Genomic DNA, 14426 nt, shown 5'->3' on the forward strand with positions numbered 1-14426 from the left:
CTGCCGTTCACGTGGCTAACCTCAGTTACCTGACACCTTCTATGGTTAGAAAACAAGAGTGATCAGCAAATGAAAGGAGCCAGACAATAGAGGATCAGCAGGACGAGGAGCAGGAGGATCGAGAGGAGCGGCAGGACGAGGAGCAGGAGGAGGAGGAGCAGCAGCAGCAGCAGGAGTCCTTGGATTCCTTTCAGCTTGTCTGACCGCAATCTGACTTGTCATTCAGATTGCTGACCTGCGATCTCAACATTGCAGATGAAATCTACAAGTCAGCAACCTCTGATGCTATAGAGTGTAAATATACTGAACAATGCTGCTGCTGCTGCTGCTGCTGCTGCTGCTGCTGCTACTTGAATCTTTCAGGACACCCTGCGCAACCTTCCCATCGTCGGCCTCATCCTTCTTGCCACCATCAATGATCATCAATCATCATCATCATCATCATCATCGTCATCGTCATCGTCATCATCATCATCATCACCGTCATCATCTTTCCATCTTTTCTTCGCTCCTTGTTGCTGCTTGTTGTCCTTGACACGTGAAGTGACATGACAAGGGTCCATCACATGCGATGAAGACGCGAGATAGTCGCGCGGACGAGGACAAGGCTCTTTCTTCTCTTGCTGATCTCCATCGCATCTCGTCCTCTCCTCTCCTTCACTTGAATCATCCGCACTGTCCTCCCCATCAAACTGGCGGATCTATAACTCAACGCAAAGAACAGAAAGAGAAGCAGACATGGAAGCGATTGCAGCAGACCAAGAAACGTAGGAACCGGGAAACACTAAGACAAAACAAAAGAAGCACCAAATGCAGTAAACGCCCTTCCCCGCACAGCTGAGGTGCGGGAATGTTTCATCAACACTCCACAAAGTTTCGCACCTCAGCTCAACGTTGGATCTATGACTTGAATGGTGACACTCTTGTAGGGACTTACATCGCATTTGTTGGCTACTCTTGTATGGCATACCCTTGCTGCAGCCCTTCAGCCAGGATATCGTGACGTGCCGAACTTCGTCAATTCATGACTGTAAGAAAATGCATCTAAACAATGTTTCATATGATTGTATGAGTGATGCGTGCTGCCTTCAACCAACCAAGAGTATCTGCGAAATCAACAGTCCATGCAGAAGGAAGTTTATTGTCTTCGCTGCAGACCTCAAGACACTGAAACATTGAAATCGTGAATCATTTCTAGAACAATCTTGCCCTTCTCTTGTATGATGGTATTCTGCTTGAAGCTGTTCATGGCATCAGCAACAAGATCTCTCACACGAGACTCCATCAGCCGGCTCTGCATGAACAATGTCAAACTAGGCTCAAGGATATAAAAATAAACGACCTTTCCAATTGCATCTACATCCAACAGTGCTAGATATGATACAGCCTCAACCAGTAAATCCTGGCTGTGAGGATGTGCTTGCATGGCTGCGAGCACGGCCTCGATGCCCCCGAGCCCCGCGATCTTGAGACGGTTGTCGGCGTTGGCAGCCAGGTTGCAAAGCATTCTGCACGCCTGCTGCTGTACAGGCTGGCTGGCGGGATGTGCGCGCATGGCTGCGAGCACGGCCTCGATGCCCCCGAGCCCCGCGATCTTGACACGGTTGTGCGCGATGCAAGCAAGAACCCATAGCGCCCTACACGCCTGCTGCTGTACATCCTGGCTGGCGGGATGTGCTTGCATGGCTGCGAGCACGGCCTCGATGCCCCCGAGCCCCGCGATCTTGCCAGAGATGTTGGCATTGGCAGCAAGAACCCACAGCGCCCTGCATGCCTGCTGCAGTACTGGCTGGCTGGCGGGATGTGCTTGCATGGCTGCGAGCAAGGCCTCGATGCCCCCGAGCCCCGCGATCTTGACCTCGTTGTCAGCGTGGAAAGCCAGGTTCCAAAGCGCCCCGCACGCCTGCTGCTGTACAGGCTGGCTGGCGGGATGTGCTTGCATGGCTGCGAGCACGGCCTCGATGCCCCCGAGCCCCGCGATCTTGACCTGGTTGTCGGCGTTGGCAGCAAGGGTGGCTATTGCCCCGCACGCAGGCCCCTGTACGGGCTGGCTAACGGGATGTGCACGCATGGCTGCGAGCACGGCCTCGATGCCCCCGAGCTCCGCGATCTTGACCTGGTTGTCGGCGTTGGCAGCCAGGCTCCATAGCGCCAAGCACGCCTGCTGCTGTACAGGCTGGCTGGCGGGATGTGCTTGCATGGCTGCGAGCACGGCCTCGATGCCCCCGAGCCCCGCGATCTTGACCTGGTTGTCAGCGTGGAAAGCCAGGTTCCAAAGCGCCCCGCACGCCTGCTGCTGTACAGGCTGGCTGGCGGGATGTGCTTGCATGGCTGCGAGCACGGCCTCGATGCCCCCGAGCCCCGCGATCTTGACCTGGTTGTCGGCGTTGGCAGCAAGGCTCCATAGCGCCCCGCATGCCTGCTGCTGTACATCCTGGCTGGCGGGATGCTTGCGCATGGCTGCGAGCACGGCCTCGATGCCCCCGAGCTCCGCGATCTTGACACGGTTGTCGGCGATGACAGCAAGAACCCATAGCGCCCTGCATGCCTGCTGCAGTATGGGCTGGCTGGCGGGATGTGCTTGCATGGCTGCGAGCACGGCCTCGATGCCCCCGAGCCCCGCGATCTTGACACGGTTGTCGGCGTTGGTAGCAAGGCTCCATAGCACCCAGCATGCCTGCTGCTGTACGGGCTGGCTGGCGGGATGTGCTTGCATGGCTGCGAGCACGGCCTCGATGCCCCCGAGCCCCGCGATCTTGACCTGGTTGTCGGCGTTGAGAGCCAGGTTGCAAAGCGCCCCGCATGCCTGCTGTTGTACGGGCTGGCTGGCGGGATGTGCACGCATGGCTGCGAGCACGGCCTCGATGCCCCCGAGCCCCGCGATCTTGACCTTGTTGTCGGCGTTGGCAGCAAGGCTCCATAGCACCCAGCATGCCTGCTGCTGTATGTCCTGGCTGGCGGGATGTGCTTGCATGGCTGCAAGCACGGCCTCGATGCCCCCGAGCTCCGCGATCTTGACACGGTTGTCGGCGTTGACAGCCAGGTTGAAAAGCGTCCCGCATGCCTGCTGTTGTACGGGCTGGCTGGCGGGATGTGCTTGCATGGCTGCGAGCACGGCCTCGATGCCCCCGAGCCCCGCGATCTTGACCTGGTTGTCGGCGTTGGCAGCAAGGCTCCAAAGCGCCCCGCACGCCTGCTGCTGTACAGGCTGGCTGGCGGGATGTGCTTGCATGGCTGCGAGCACGGCCTCGATGCCCCCGAGCCCCGCGATCTTGACACGGTTGTCGGCGTTGAGAGCCAGGTTGCAAAGCATTTTGCACGCGTGCTTCTGTACGTCCTGGCTGTCAGGATGTGCACGCATGGCAGCGAGCACGGCCTCGATGCCCCCGAGCCCCGCGATCTTGACACGGTTGTCGGCGCTGCAAGTTAGTTTCCATAGCGCCGCGCACGCCTGCTGCTGTACATCCTGGCTGGCGGGATGTGCTTGCATGGCAGCGAGCACGGCCTCGATGCCCCCAAGCTCCGCGATCTTGACCTGGTTGTCGTCGTTGACAGCCAGGCCCCGCAGCGCCGCGCACGCCTGCTGCTGTACAGGCTGGCTGGCGGGATGTGCACGCATGGCAGCGAGCACGGCCTCGATACCTTTGTGCTTCGCAATTTTGACGCTTGATTTGATGTTTGTCTTTGCCAGTTCTCCCAGTATTTTGCACGTGGTTACCTGTACATCCTCACTCAATTGATGGGTCTTCACATTCTTCTTTCCCATTGCTCTTATGACAAGCTCTATTCCTATCCGTTGCATCTTGCCCTTGTTTCCAGGTCTTTGCAGCTCCTTCAAGATTCTCACGATCTCCTCCGCGCTGCTCGCTTGCTCCAGTTGGTCTATCACGCAAGCATTTGCCATGGAGCTGCTCGAGGTCTGGTTGGATGGCGACACATGGCCGGATTTCTCTTCTGAGCTTTTCGATCCTTGACCAGCACCCGAGTCTGACTTGTTTGTCTGAAGCTCCTTCTTCAGAGCCATTTCAACACCTCCTGAGTCAGCTCCCAGCTTCTCCATACTTGCCTCTGTTGGTGCTACAGCATTCCTACCAGCCTCGCAAGCTGCTGCATCGATTTTGTCACCGTCTTGATCTTCATCATGAGGTTCAAGTCCTCCTGTCTTGACTTTCTTTCGCTGAGGACCCTCGTCTCCTTGCGGTCGATCGTGAGTGTCTTCCCGTCTCCTCCATGTGATCACATCGCTCGACACCCGAGCCAGCAGGTGACTTTCAGGGCATGCAAACCGAGACAGGTCCTTGACATTCGCATGCAGCGACAGGTTCCGACCCATCCAGTAGTACAGCTTCTTGGTGAACTTGATCGCGTCCTCGTCTGCTACTGCTGCCTCGTGCCCGATCACAAAGTCCACATGCTTGATCAGCTCCTGCGCTACAATACCTGACCAGCACAAGTTGAGCACCACCAGACGCAGCTTCTTGCTCCCCTTGACCACGTGACTCAGAGACCTTGCAAGCTGCTCAGCGGAGATGCTCTTGCCTCCTATCTCGATGTTGCCGCTCTCGGTGCCATGGCAGGCCAGGTGGAGGATGACGGGCTGATGATCGTCAATCTCACACATGAGGTCTTCGAAGTCCCGGTAGAAGCTCGACTCAAAGCTCACGCTCGCAGCAAACTTGATGAACGCCGCGTCTCCTTTGGCGCGAGCTCCTTTCATAAACTCCTCTCTGATCTCCTTCCTCTCCCGCTCTACATCCAAGTCGCTGCGCTCCTTCGCGTCGGCGAAGAAGAGGACCTTGTGAGGGAGGTCGCATGAGAAGAGAGAGTCGTTCGTATCGTCTGCTGCATGGTCGAGCTGCTGGTCGTTGCAGCAGACGCAGATCTTGCTGAGCGTACTAGTCATGGTCTGTCAGGTCATGGGGGAGGAAGAGGAGGGAAGGCGCTAGAGCGTCAGACATGCCATGAGCTCCTGCTGCGATGACCTCTGAGCATGGGCAGCGGCTGCCACGAGAGCGCCAATCAAATTATATTCAGTATTCGGGGGGGGCATGAAATAGATTCCCAGCAGCTTTTGTCTGAATCTTTGAAGATTTCATGTATTAATTCAAATGAGAATTTCTTGATCGAAAGATCAAGAAGGCGGAGGGGGGTGGGGTCCTGAAGGATGAATGAAAAGGTAGTCATCACTCAGTGATGACTAGCATGGGCTACCCCCGGCTAGGCTGCCTCCCACCTGTGATCGTTGTGCTACAGCTCTGGATCCATCGGCGGGAAGCAGTGTCTCTCATCTGGCCAATTGTCGTCATCGCACTGCTCTCTGGACCACTGCACATGAGCAGTGCACTGTGGTTCTTCGCGACATTTGTGTGGAGGCTGGTATCGTCACGAAGCTCCATCAACAGGGACTGCGACACACCCGGACCCTTGTTCCTCAGCATGGCCCCACCAACCGACACATGGGCGACCTTTGGCTCCCTGGCCTCTCCACCCACACCTGGAATGGGCTGGTTCTGGACTTCACGATGACACATCCCTACAACAGCAGCGGCAGCCCCGTCGGACTTTCTGCGCTCTCCGGCCCCGCCCAACAGAAGATTTCGGATCATCGCGCCAGTTATGGCACCCATCACCCGCCGAAGGCCTTTCTTCCCTTCACTGCAGGTACGGATGGTCTTCTTCATGCTGACGCTTTGCGGTTTCTCTGGTACCTGGCGGATCACCATGGAGCTACGCTGACAGCGGAGTGGGATGGATGCGCTCAGGAGGCGGTGTATGGGGACCCTGGCTTTCATCGTTTGCGTGCTCGCCTGTTTCGGCAGTATCGCTCTCGTATGGGTCTTGCCGTCCTCCTCGCAGGGGCCTTGCGCTACTGCTCTTTGTCCTGATCCTTGTTCCCCTGCTTGTCGTGCATGCCGTCGCTTACGTGGTTGGAGTGCCGGTTTTCGCTGTCTCCTTCGTTTCCTAGTATTTTATTGAGGCGGGTTTGTAGGCTTTATCCTCCCCCTCCTTTGTTTGCTTCGGTTTGCCCTTCTTTTTCAGTCAATAAACCTGGAGTGATGCATGGAGGGGGAGGGGATTGGAGGAGGTATGGAGTATAGGGCAGAGGACATAGAGCATGGGCTAGCTTACTGTCTAGATGATCTTGTGAGAGCTGAGAGAGGCTGCTAGATGAACGAGTCGAGAGCCGTAGCGATGAGAGGAAACAACTCCCTCGACCGGTGAGCTCCTCGCCATCGTCTCATCTGCTGCTCACGTCTCCTGAGCAGCTCCCGCATGTCCTATGACTGTGTGACGGACAAGAGAAGAGCAAAGGCAAGCTGCCTCTCCAAGGTGACGCCTGCTTGCCCTCTCGAGGTGCTGCTGACGCACAAGCATCGCGAGCAGACGATCTCCGCGGTCCTCGCGACCGAGCAGGAGTCATGGTGGATGTCGAGGATACGCGAGATGTCGTGCAAGGATCTCAAGAGCATGGTCAGGATCTCAGCGCTAGAGCAACAGGTGACGAGGTCGACGGCTGTGGCGGAGACGATGCTGATGGAGGTGCTGCAGCTTGTGAGCGAGCAGACCAAGATGAAGATGCTGGAAGAGAAGCTGAGGTGCGACAGGAAGCTGCTTGCACGAGCAATGCCGTGTGCTTGCTCTGTCTACAGGGCTGACATGCTGCTGCATGGCAAGAAGCGCTTGCCGGAGCTGACATGGCTGTACAGGTCTGCAAGCCTGCAGGCAGAGGAGAACAAGTCGTTTGACATGACTCAAGTGCTGAAGATGCAGGAGGAGTGAGTTGGTGGCGGCAGGGGTGATAAGCTTGTGATGGCGAGGAATGATCAGCCGTCACAAGCAAGAGATGAAGAGGCTGCGAGAAGAGTCGCAAGGCCGCGTCGCTTGTCTCAAGGCGAGTCTGCGCTCCTTGCGTGCTGTGCGGCGACTTAGCTGGAGGAGGACGAGAGGGAGGAGATAGGCAGGAAATGATGAGCAGCAGCAGCAGCAGCAGCAGCAGCAGCAGCAGCTAGGCAGGAGATGATTATGATTATGATGATGAGCAGCAGCAGCAGCAGCAGCAGCAGCAGCAGCAGCAGCAGCAGCAGCAGCAGCAGCAGCAGCAGCAGCAGCAGCAGCAGCAGCAGCAGCAGCAGCAGCAGCAGCAGCAGCAGCAGGTGGAGAAGCAGGAGGAGGAGCAGTGGGTGGATGCTTGTAGAGCTGGTGACATGCTGGAGCAGAGCAAGCTGAGGGAGGTGAAGGCTTCAAACGAGTCGATGCAGCAGGAGATCGAGCGACTGAAAGGCCTCGAGCTCGAGGTCGAGCAGCAGACGTCAAGGTGCGATCGATTGCCGTTGCAGCCGCTAGTTCGAGGTTACGGCTGCAACAGAGGCGACGGGCTGGAAGAAGACAAGACAAGGCTGAATGGGAGGCTGGAGGAGATGGAGGGAGAGATGGAGAGCAGGAGGCAGATAGAAACGCAGCAAGGAGAGCAGATCGCAAGAGCTCTTCACGACCTCAACGTGACTTGACAAGTACACCGCACACCCCAGCTGACATGAGCGCGTCAGCTCTGCCGTCAGCAGGTCGAGGACCTGAGGAGCTCAAGCTTGTTGCATGTGATACCTCATACTGCCTGTCTTGCTGGGCGAGACGCGCGTGTGAAGTTGCGTGTCTGCAAGGAACAAAAGCTGGAGGAAGCGGAAGAAGCGATGAAGGAGGTCGAACAGAAGCTACAAACATCAGAGAGCATGCGGGTGAGGTGGAGGAGAGGTGAAGGGTGCGGAGGATGAGACGAGGGTGTTGTTGGTGTGCAGGAGGTCAACGTAGAGGAGCTGGAGAAGGCGCGACAAGACAATCAGGTCTTACAGCAGAAGAATGAGATCTTGAGCAACGTCTTGGAGAGCTTGCAGGAGGATATGCGGGGGCTGCAGGTCTTGTGCGGGAGGAGAGGACATGTTGTTGTGGTAACGAGAGAGCGAAGGTGGAGTATGCGGAGATGAGGGAAGGGAAAGCTGCTTCAGACGGCAAGATTGTAGAGCTGGTAGAGTGTTGGGATGAAGAAAGGCTGTGGTGATGAGGGAGTGCTGTCAGATAAGACAGTTTCAACAAGAGAAAGATGAGTATGCTGAGGCGATGGAAGAGAGACTGAAGGTGACGTGCAAGGAGGCATGAATGATGATTGCACGGATGGAGATGATGACGACGATGATGGAGATGGAGATGATGACGATGGTGATGATGATGACGATGGTGATGATGATAATGATGATGATGATGATGGAGATGATGATGATGGAGATAATGTAGATGCAGATTCAGATGACGATGATTACGATGATGATAATTCAAATGATGACGACGATGATGGAGATGATGGATGATGATGGAGATGATGATGGAGATGATGATGATGGAGATGATGATGATTACAATGCTGACGATGGGAGCAGCAATCTGAAGAGAGAATCTCCCACACTTTGAAGGAACTACGTCAGGTACATGTCGTGTCGAGACTGATGTGCTCGTGGCCGCACTAGCTGAACCACAGACAACAGAGCGAGAAGAAGATGTCTTCTTACACAAAGCACAACTCTCATCTTCGAGGTGAGGGGAGAGAGAGAGGTCAGGAGGATCGCGATGGATGACGACTACCATCACAGACGAGATCTCGTGTTTGACGCGTGCTCTCCATGTGCTGATGACCCTGCAGCTCGGTGAGGAGGAGGGGAGAAACCCTGGGGGAGGCAGAGAGGGAGAGGTAGAAGAAGGGCCAAGGTTTGAAACCTGTCTGCAGATGTCGACGAGCAGATTTCAAAGCTTGAGGGGATGATTGTGAAACAGGCAAAGATATTCGACATGAGCAGGGGTTGGAGCTTCAAGGCATGACATTGTGAGCAGGAGGGATTGATAGAGAGCTTGAAGAACGTCTACGTGAGATGTAGTAGATGTCTTGGTGAGAGCTGATAGGTTGTCTTGCAGTCTTACCATCAGGCGAAATATCAGAACCTCGTCCGTGAATATCACTTGCTCTTCAACAGAGTCAGTCGTCTCCTCCTCCTCCATCTCCTCCTCCATCCTCCTCCTCCATCCTCCTGCATCCTTCTCCTCCTCCTTCTCCTCCTCCTTCTCCACCTCCACCACCTCCTCCTCCTGTTCCCTTGTTCTCTGCATTTGCATCTCGCTACTGCTGCTCGATTCCTGCTGGGTGCTGGTGTTATCTCTATTTCTCTCACCTCCTGCTTCTGCTGGACGTAGCTGCTCCTGCTCCCTGATGTGCTGTTCCTCTCCTCCTCTCCTCCTCTCCTCCTCTCCCCCCTCCCTTCCTCTCTCTGCCTCCCTTCCTCTCTCGCTTTCTCCCCCCTCCCTTCCTCTCTCTCCCCCACCTGCATCTTCAGCTCCTCTCGTCCTGTCGCTCACCTCCTCCTCCTCGCAGGCGCGCGACAACGTCTTCGAGATCTGCCTGCCCTCGAGCTCGCAGAGGTCCGACGGCTCTGCCGTCCTGCAGGAGCTGACGGGGCCGGGCGGGAGCAGGTTGAAGGAGCTGGAGGAGAAGCTGGAGGCGAGGCAGCAGCGGAATGAAGTGATGGAGGAGGTGCGACGAGGGGGAGGAGCTGCTGACGTCAGTGACGGTTGCGCTGCAGAAGGTGAACGTGGTGAAGAGTCTGGTGAGGAGAGGAGGGAGGGGAGGGGAGAGGGGATAGGAGGAGGAAGAGGAGGAGAGGGGGAAGGGAGAGGAGAGGAGAGGAGGGAGGAGGGAGAGAAGGGAGGGGAGAGGGCATGAGAGGAGCAAGGAGATGGGGAAGGGTGTAGGGAAAGGAGAGAGGAGGAGGAAGGAGGGGAGGAGAGAGGAGGAGGAGAGGAGAGAAGAGTAGAAGAATCAGAGCAGGAGGAGAGGGTTTCTTTTTGACTTCATTTTACTTTCTCTCACGGTCGTTTGTCAGGAGTCTGCGCTACAACGAGCTGCTAGTCGAATCTACACCCTCGAGATGGAGGTGAAGAAGAAAAGATGAAAGACAGAGAGCAGGAAGAACCTTAGAGCCGAGGGAGGGGTACGTTCTGCAGGCTGGAGGGAGGGAGGGGTAGGTTCTGCAGGCTGGAGGGAGGAGGGGTAGGTTCTGCAGGCTGGAGGGAGGGAGGGGTACGCTCTGCAGGCTGGAGGGAGGAGGGGTACGTTCTGCAGGCTCGAGGGAGGAGGGGTAAGTTCTGCAGGCTGGAGGGAGGAGGGGTACGCTCTGCAGGCTGGAGGGAGGAGGGGTACGTTCTGCAGGCTCGAGGACCTGGATGTATGAGTCTTCTATGGTTAGAAAACAAGAGTGATCAGCAAATGAAAGGAGCCAGGCAATAGAGGATCAGCAGGACGAGGAGCAGGAGGATCGAGAGGAGCGGCAGGACGAGGAGGAGGAGGAGGAGATTTCCATTGCTTTAAGTTTGTCTGACTACCACTGACTTGTCATTCAGATCGCAGACTTGCGATCTCATGATTGCAGATGATATCTTCAACAACCTCTGATGCTATAGAGTGTAGATATCCTGAACAATGCTGCTGCTGCTTGTTCTGCTTCGAACGCCTTTGGATCATCCCCGCACCTGAGAACTCGTGCTTAGGGTTTACGATATTTGATGATTCCGGCATAGAGCATGTGATTTACGTTGAGAATTGGTGAAGTGTTCAACCCCAGGAGACGAGCTTGTAGGATGACTGCGGTAATGGTCAGATGGTGAGTTTAGCAAAAGTCATAACAGGTATTGTGCCTCGTATGTAATCAATCGTAACAATACAGCATGTACACGTGTAAACCTGGTGCACATTGCTTTAAGACATATCGCGTTTTCCTTACACTACCAGCAGTGTGATTGGCGCTGTATTGATGACAGCATTACATAGCTTGATTTGTGTACATCAGCATGCTACAATGATCGACAACGTCATTGCAGCGCTTCTAGAACAATCTTGCCCTTCTCTTGTATGATGGTATTCTGCTTGAAGCTGTTCATGGCATCGGAGACAAGATCTCTCACACGAGACTCTATCAGCCGGCTCTGCAAGACAGAAAAAGTACATTAAGCTAAGACATATCGGAAAAAATTGGACCTTGCTGATTATATTTGAATCAAAACGTGCCAGAAGGCTGATGGCCTCAACAAGTAGTTTCTCGCTCCTGCAATGCTTGCGCATGGCTGCGAGCACGGCCTCGATGCCCCCGAGCCCCGCGATCTTGACCTCGTTGTCATCGTTGACAGCCAGGCTCCCAAGCGCCCCGCACGCCTGCTCCTGTACGGGCTGGCTGAAGGGATGTGCTTGCATGGCTGCGAGCACGGCCTCGATGCCCCCGAGCCCCGCGATCTTGACACGGCTTTGGGAGTTGATAGCCAAGCATGTCAGCGCCCCGCACGCGTGCTGCTGTACGGGCTGGCTGGCGGGATGTGCACGCATGGCTGCGAGCACGGCCTCGATGCCCCCGAGCCCCGCGATCTTGACACGGTTGTCGGCATTGATAGCCAGGCTTGTCAGCGCCCTGCACGCCTGCTGCTGTACAGGCTGGCTGGCGGGATGTGCTTGCATGGCTGCGAGCACGGCCTCGATGCCCCCGAGCCCCGCGATCTTGACCTCGTTGTCGGCGTTGATAGCCAGGCTCCCAAGCGCCCCGCACGCGAGCTGCTGTACGGGCTGGCTGGCGGGATGTGCGCGCATGGCTGCGAGCACGGCCTCGATGCCCCCGAGCCCCGCGATCTTGACACGGTTGTCGTCGTTGATAGCCAGGCTGCCCAGCGCCCCGCACGCGTGCTGCTGTACATCCAGGCTGGCGAGATGTGCGCGCATGGCTGCGAGCACGGCCTCGATGCCCCCGAGCCCCGCGATCTTCACCTGGTTGTCGTTGATGACAGCCAGGTTCCCCAGCGCCCCGCACGCGAGCTGCTGTACGGGCTGGCTGGCGGGATGTGCTTGCATGGCTGCGAGCACGGCCTCGATGCCCCCGAGCCCCGCGATCTTGACCTCGTTGTCGGCGTTGATAGCCAGGCTTCGCAGCGTCCAGCACGCGTTCTCCTGTACGGGCTGGCTGGCGGGATGTGCGCGCATAGCTGCGAGCACGGCCTCGATGCCCCCGAGCCCCGCGATCTTGACACGGTTGTCGGCGTTGGCAGCCAGACTTGACAGCGCCCCGCACGCCTGCTGCTGTACATCCAGGCTGGCGGGATGTGCGCGCATGGCTGCGAGCACGGCCTCGATGCCCCCCAGCCCCGCCATCTTGACCTTGTTGTCGTCGTTGACAGCCAGGTTCCCCAGCGCCCCGCACGCTTGCTGCTGTACATCCTGGCTGGCGGGATGTGCACGCATGGCTGCGAGCACGGCCTCGATGCCCCTGAGCCCCGCGATCTTGACATGCCTTTGGGCGTCGACATTTAAGGTCAAAATTCTCCAGGTCGCCAAATCCTGTATGGACTGGCTGGCGGGATGCTCGCGCATGGCTGCGAGCACGGCCTCGATGCCCCCGAGCCCCGCGATCTTGACACGGTTGTCGGCGTTGACAGCCAGGCTTGTCAGCACCCTGCATGCGTGCTGCTGTACGTCCAGGCTGGCGGGATGTGCGCGCATGGCTGCGAGCACGGCCTCGATGCCCCCGAGCCCCGCGATCTTGACACGGTTGTCGGCGTTGACAGCCAGGCTTGTCAGCGCCCCGCACGCGTTCTCCTGTACGGGCTGGCTGGCGGGATGTGCACGCATGGCTGCGAGCACGGCCTCGATGCCCCCGAGCCCCGCGATCTTGACCTCGTTGTTTTCTTCGAAAGCCAGGCTCCGTAGCGCCCTGCACGCCTGCTGCTGTACATCCAGGCTGGCGGGATGTGCGCGCATGGCTGCGAGCACGGCCTCGATGCCCCCGAGCCCCGCGATCTTGACCTTGTTGTCGGCGTTGACAGCCAGGCTCCGCAGCGCCCCGCTCGCCTGCTGCTGTACAGGCTGGCTGGCGGGATGTGCGCGCATGGCTGCGAGCACGGCCTCGATGCCCCCGAGCCCCGCGATCTTGACACGAATGTCGGCGTTGACAGCCAGGCTGCCCAGCGCCCCGCACGCGTGCTGCTGTATGGACTGGCTGGCGGGATGTTTGCGCATGGCTGCGAGCACGGCCTTGATGCCCCCGAGCCCCGCGATCTTGACACGGTTGTCGTCGTTGACAGCCAGGCTCCCAAGCGCCCCGCACGCGTCTTGCTGTATGGACTGGCTGAAGGGATGTTCGCGCATGGCTGCGAGCACGGCCTCGATGCCCCCGAGCCCCGCGATCTTGACACGGTTGTCGTCGATGCCAGCCAGGCTCCGCAGCGCCCCGCACGCGAGCTGCTGTACGGGCTGGCTGGCGGGATGTGCGCGCATGGCTGCGAGCACGGCCTCGATGCCCCCGAGCCCCGCGATCTTGACCTGGTTGTCGTTGTTGACAGCCAGGCTTGTCAGCGCCCCGCACGCGTGCTGCTGTACATCCAGGCTGGCGGGATGTGCGCGCATGGCTGCGAGCACGGCCTCGATGCCCCCCAGCCCCGCCATCTTGACATGGATGTCGTTGATGACAGCCAGGCTCCGCAGCGCCCTGCACGCTTGCTGCTGTACATCCAGGCTGGCGGGATGTGCTTGCATGGCTGCGAGCACGGCCTCGATACCTTTGTGCTTTGCAATTTCCACCCTTGATTTGATGTTTGTCTTTGCCAGGTTTCCCAGTATTTTGCATGCGATCACCTGTATATCCTTTCTCAATGGATGAGCCTTCACATTCTTCTTTCCCATTGTTCTTATGACAAGCTCTATTTCTCTCCGTTTCATCTTGCCCTTGTTTTCAGGTCTTTGCAGCTCCTTCAAGATTCTCACGATCTCCTCCGCGCTGCTCGCTTGCTCCAGTTGGTCTATCACGTGCTGTCTTGCCATGGAGCTGCTCGAGGTCTGGTTGGATGGCGACACATGGCTGGATTTCTCTTCTGAGCTTTTCGATTCTTGACCTTCACTAGCACCCGAGAGTGATTTGTTTGCCTGAAGCTCCTTCTTCAGAGCCATTCCAACATCGCCTGAGTCAGCTCCCAGCTTCTCCATACTTGCCTCTGTTGGTGCTACAGCATTCCTACCAGCCTCGCAAGCTGCTGCATCGATTTTGCGACCGTCTTGATCTTCATCATGAGGTTCAAGTCCTCCTGTCTTGACTTTCTTTCGCTGAGGTCCCTCGTCTCCTGGTGGTCGATCGTGAGTGTCTTCCCGTCTGCTCCATGTGATCACATCGCTCGACACCCGAGCCAGCAGGTGACTCTCAGGGCATGCAAACCGAGACAGGTCCTTGACATTCGCATGCAGCGAGAGGTTCCGACCCATCCAGTAGTACAGCTTCTTGGTGAACTTGATCGCGTCCTCGTCTGCTACTGCTGCCTCGTGCCCGATCACAAAGTCCACATGCTTGATCAGCTCCTGCGCT

The 14426-nt window shown here is 57.3% G+C and overlaps 3 protein-coding genes across 3 annotated transcripts; 1 reads left to right on the forward strand and 2 right to left on the reverse strand.

The window, feature by feature from the left end:
- Positions 1 to 1903: 1903 nt before the first annotated feature.
- GUITHDRAFT_55424 (hypothetical protein) lies at positions 1904 to 3640 on the reverse strand (the record flags this gene model as incomplete). The annotated part of the gene is made up of 2 exons (XM_005822833.1): positions 1904 to 2419; positions 3038 to 3640. Coding segments are annotated over 2 exons (1119 nt in total), but the record flags the coding sequence as incomplete, so codon positions are not given.
- A 2528-nt stretch (positions 3641 to 6168) lies between these two features.
- Positions 6169 to 9989, forward strand: GUITHDRAFT_117944 (hypothetical protein; the record flags this gene model as incomplete). The annotated part of the gene is made up of 19 exons (XM_005822834.1): positions 6169 to 6218; positions 6267 to 6498; positions 6550 to 6596; positions 6651 to 6776; positions 6829 to 6916; positions 7044 to 7499; positions 7548 to 7733; positions 7794 to 7910; positions 7961 to 8020; positions 8071 to 8130; positions 8430 to 8474; positions 8517 to 8583; positions 8640 to 8693; positions 8774 to 8811; positions 8878 to 8910; positions 8959 to 9018; positions 9413 to 9571; positions 9621 to 9644; positions 9921 to 9989. The coding sequence occupies 19 exons, from the start codon at positions 6169 to 6171 to the stop codon at positions 9987 to 9989; spliced, it is 1971 nt and encodes a 656-aa protein (XP_005822891.1).
- An 890-nt stretch (positions 9990 to 10879) lies between these two features.
- GUITHDRAFT_79380 (hypothetical protein) lies at positions 10880 to 12187 on the reverse strand (the record flags this gene model as incomplete). The annotated part of the gene is made up of 2 exons (XM_005822835.1): positions 10880 to 11839; positions 12032 to 12187. 2 exons carry the CDS (start codon positions 12185 to 12187, stop codon positions 10880 to 10882), a joined length of 1116 nt encoding a protein of 371 aa, XP_005822892.1.
- Positions 12188 to 14426: the final 2239 nt, after the last annotated feature.

Source organism: Guillardia theta (assembly GCF_000315625.1).
Source record: "Guillardia theta CCMP2712 unplaced genomic scaffold GUITHscaffold_118, whole genome shotgun sequence".
NCBI classification, from domain to species: domain Eukaryota; class Cryptophyceae; order Pyrenomonadales; family Geminigeraceae; genus Guillardia; species Guillardia theta.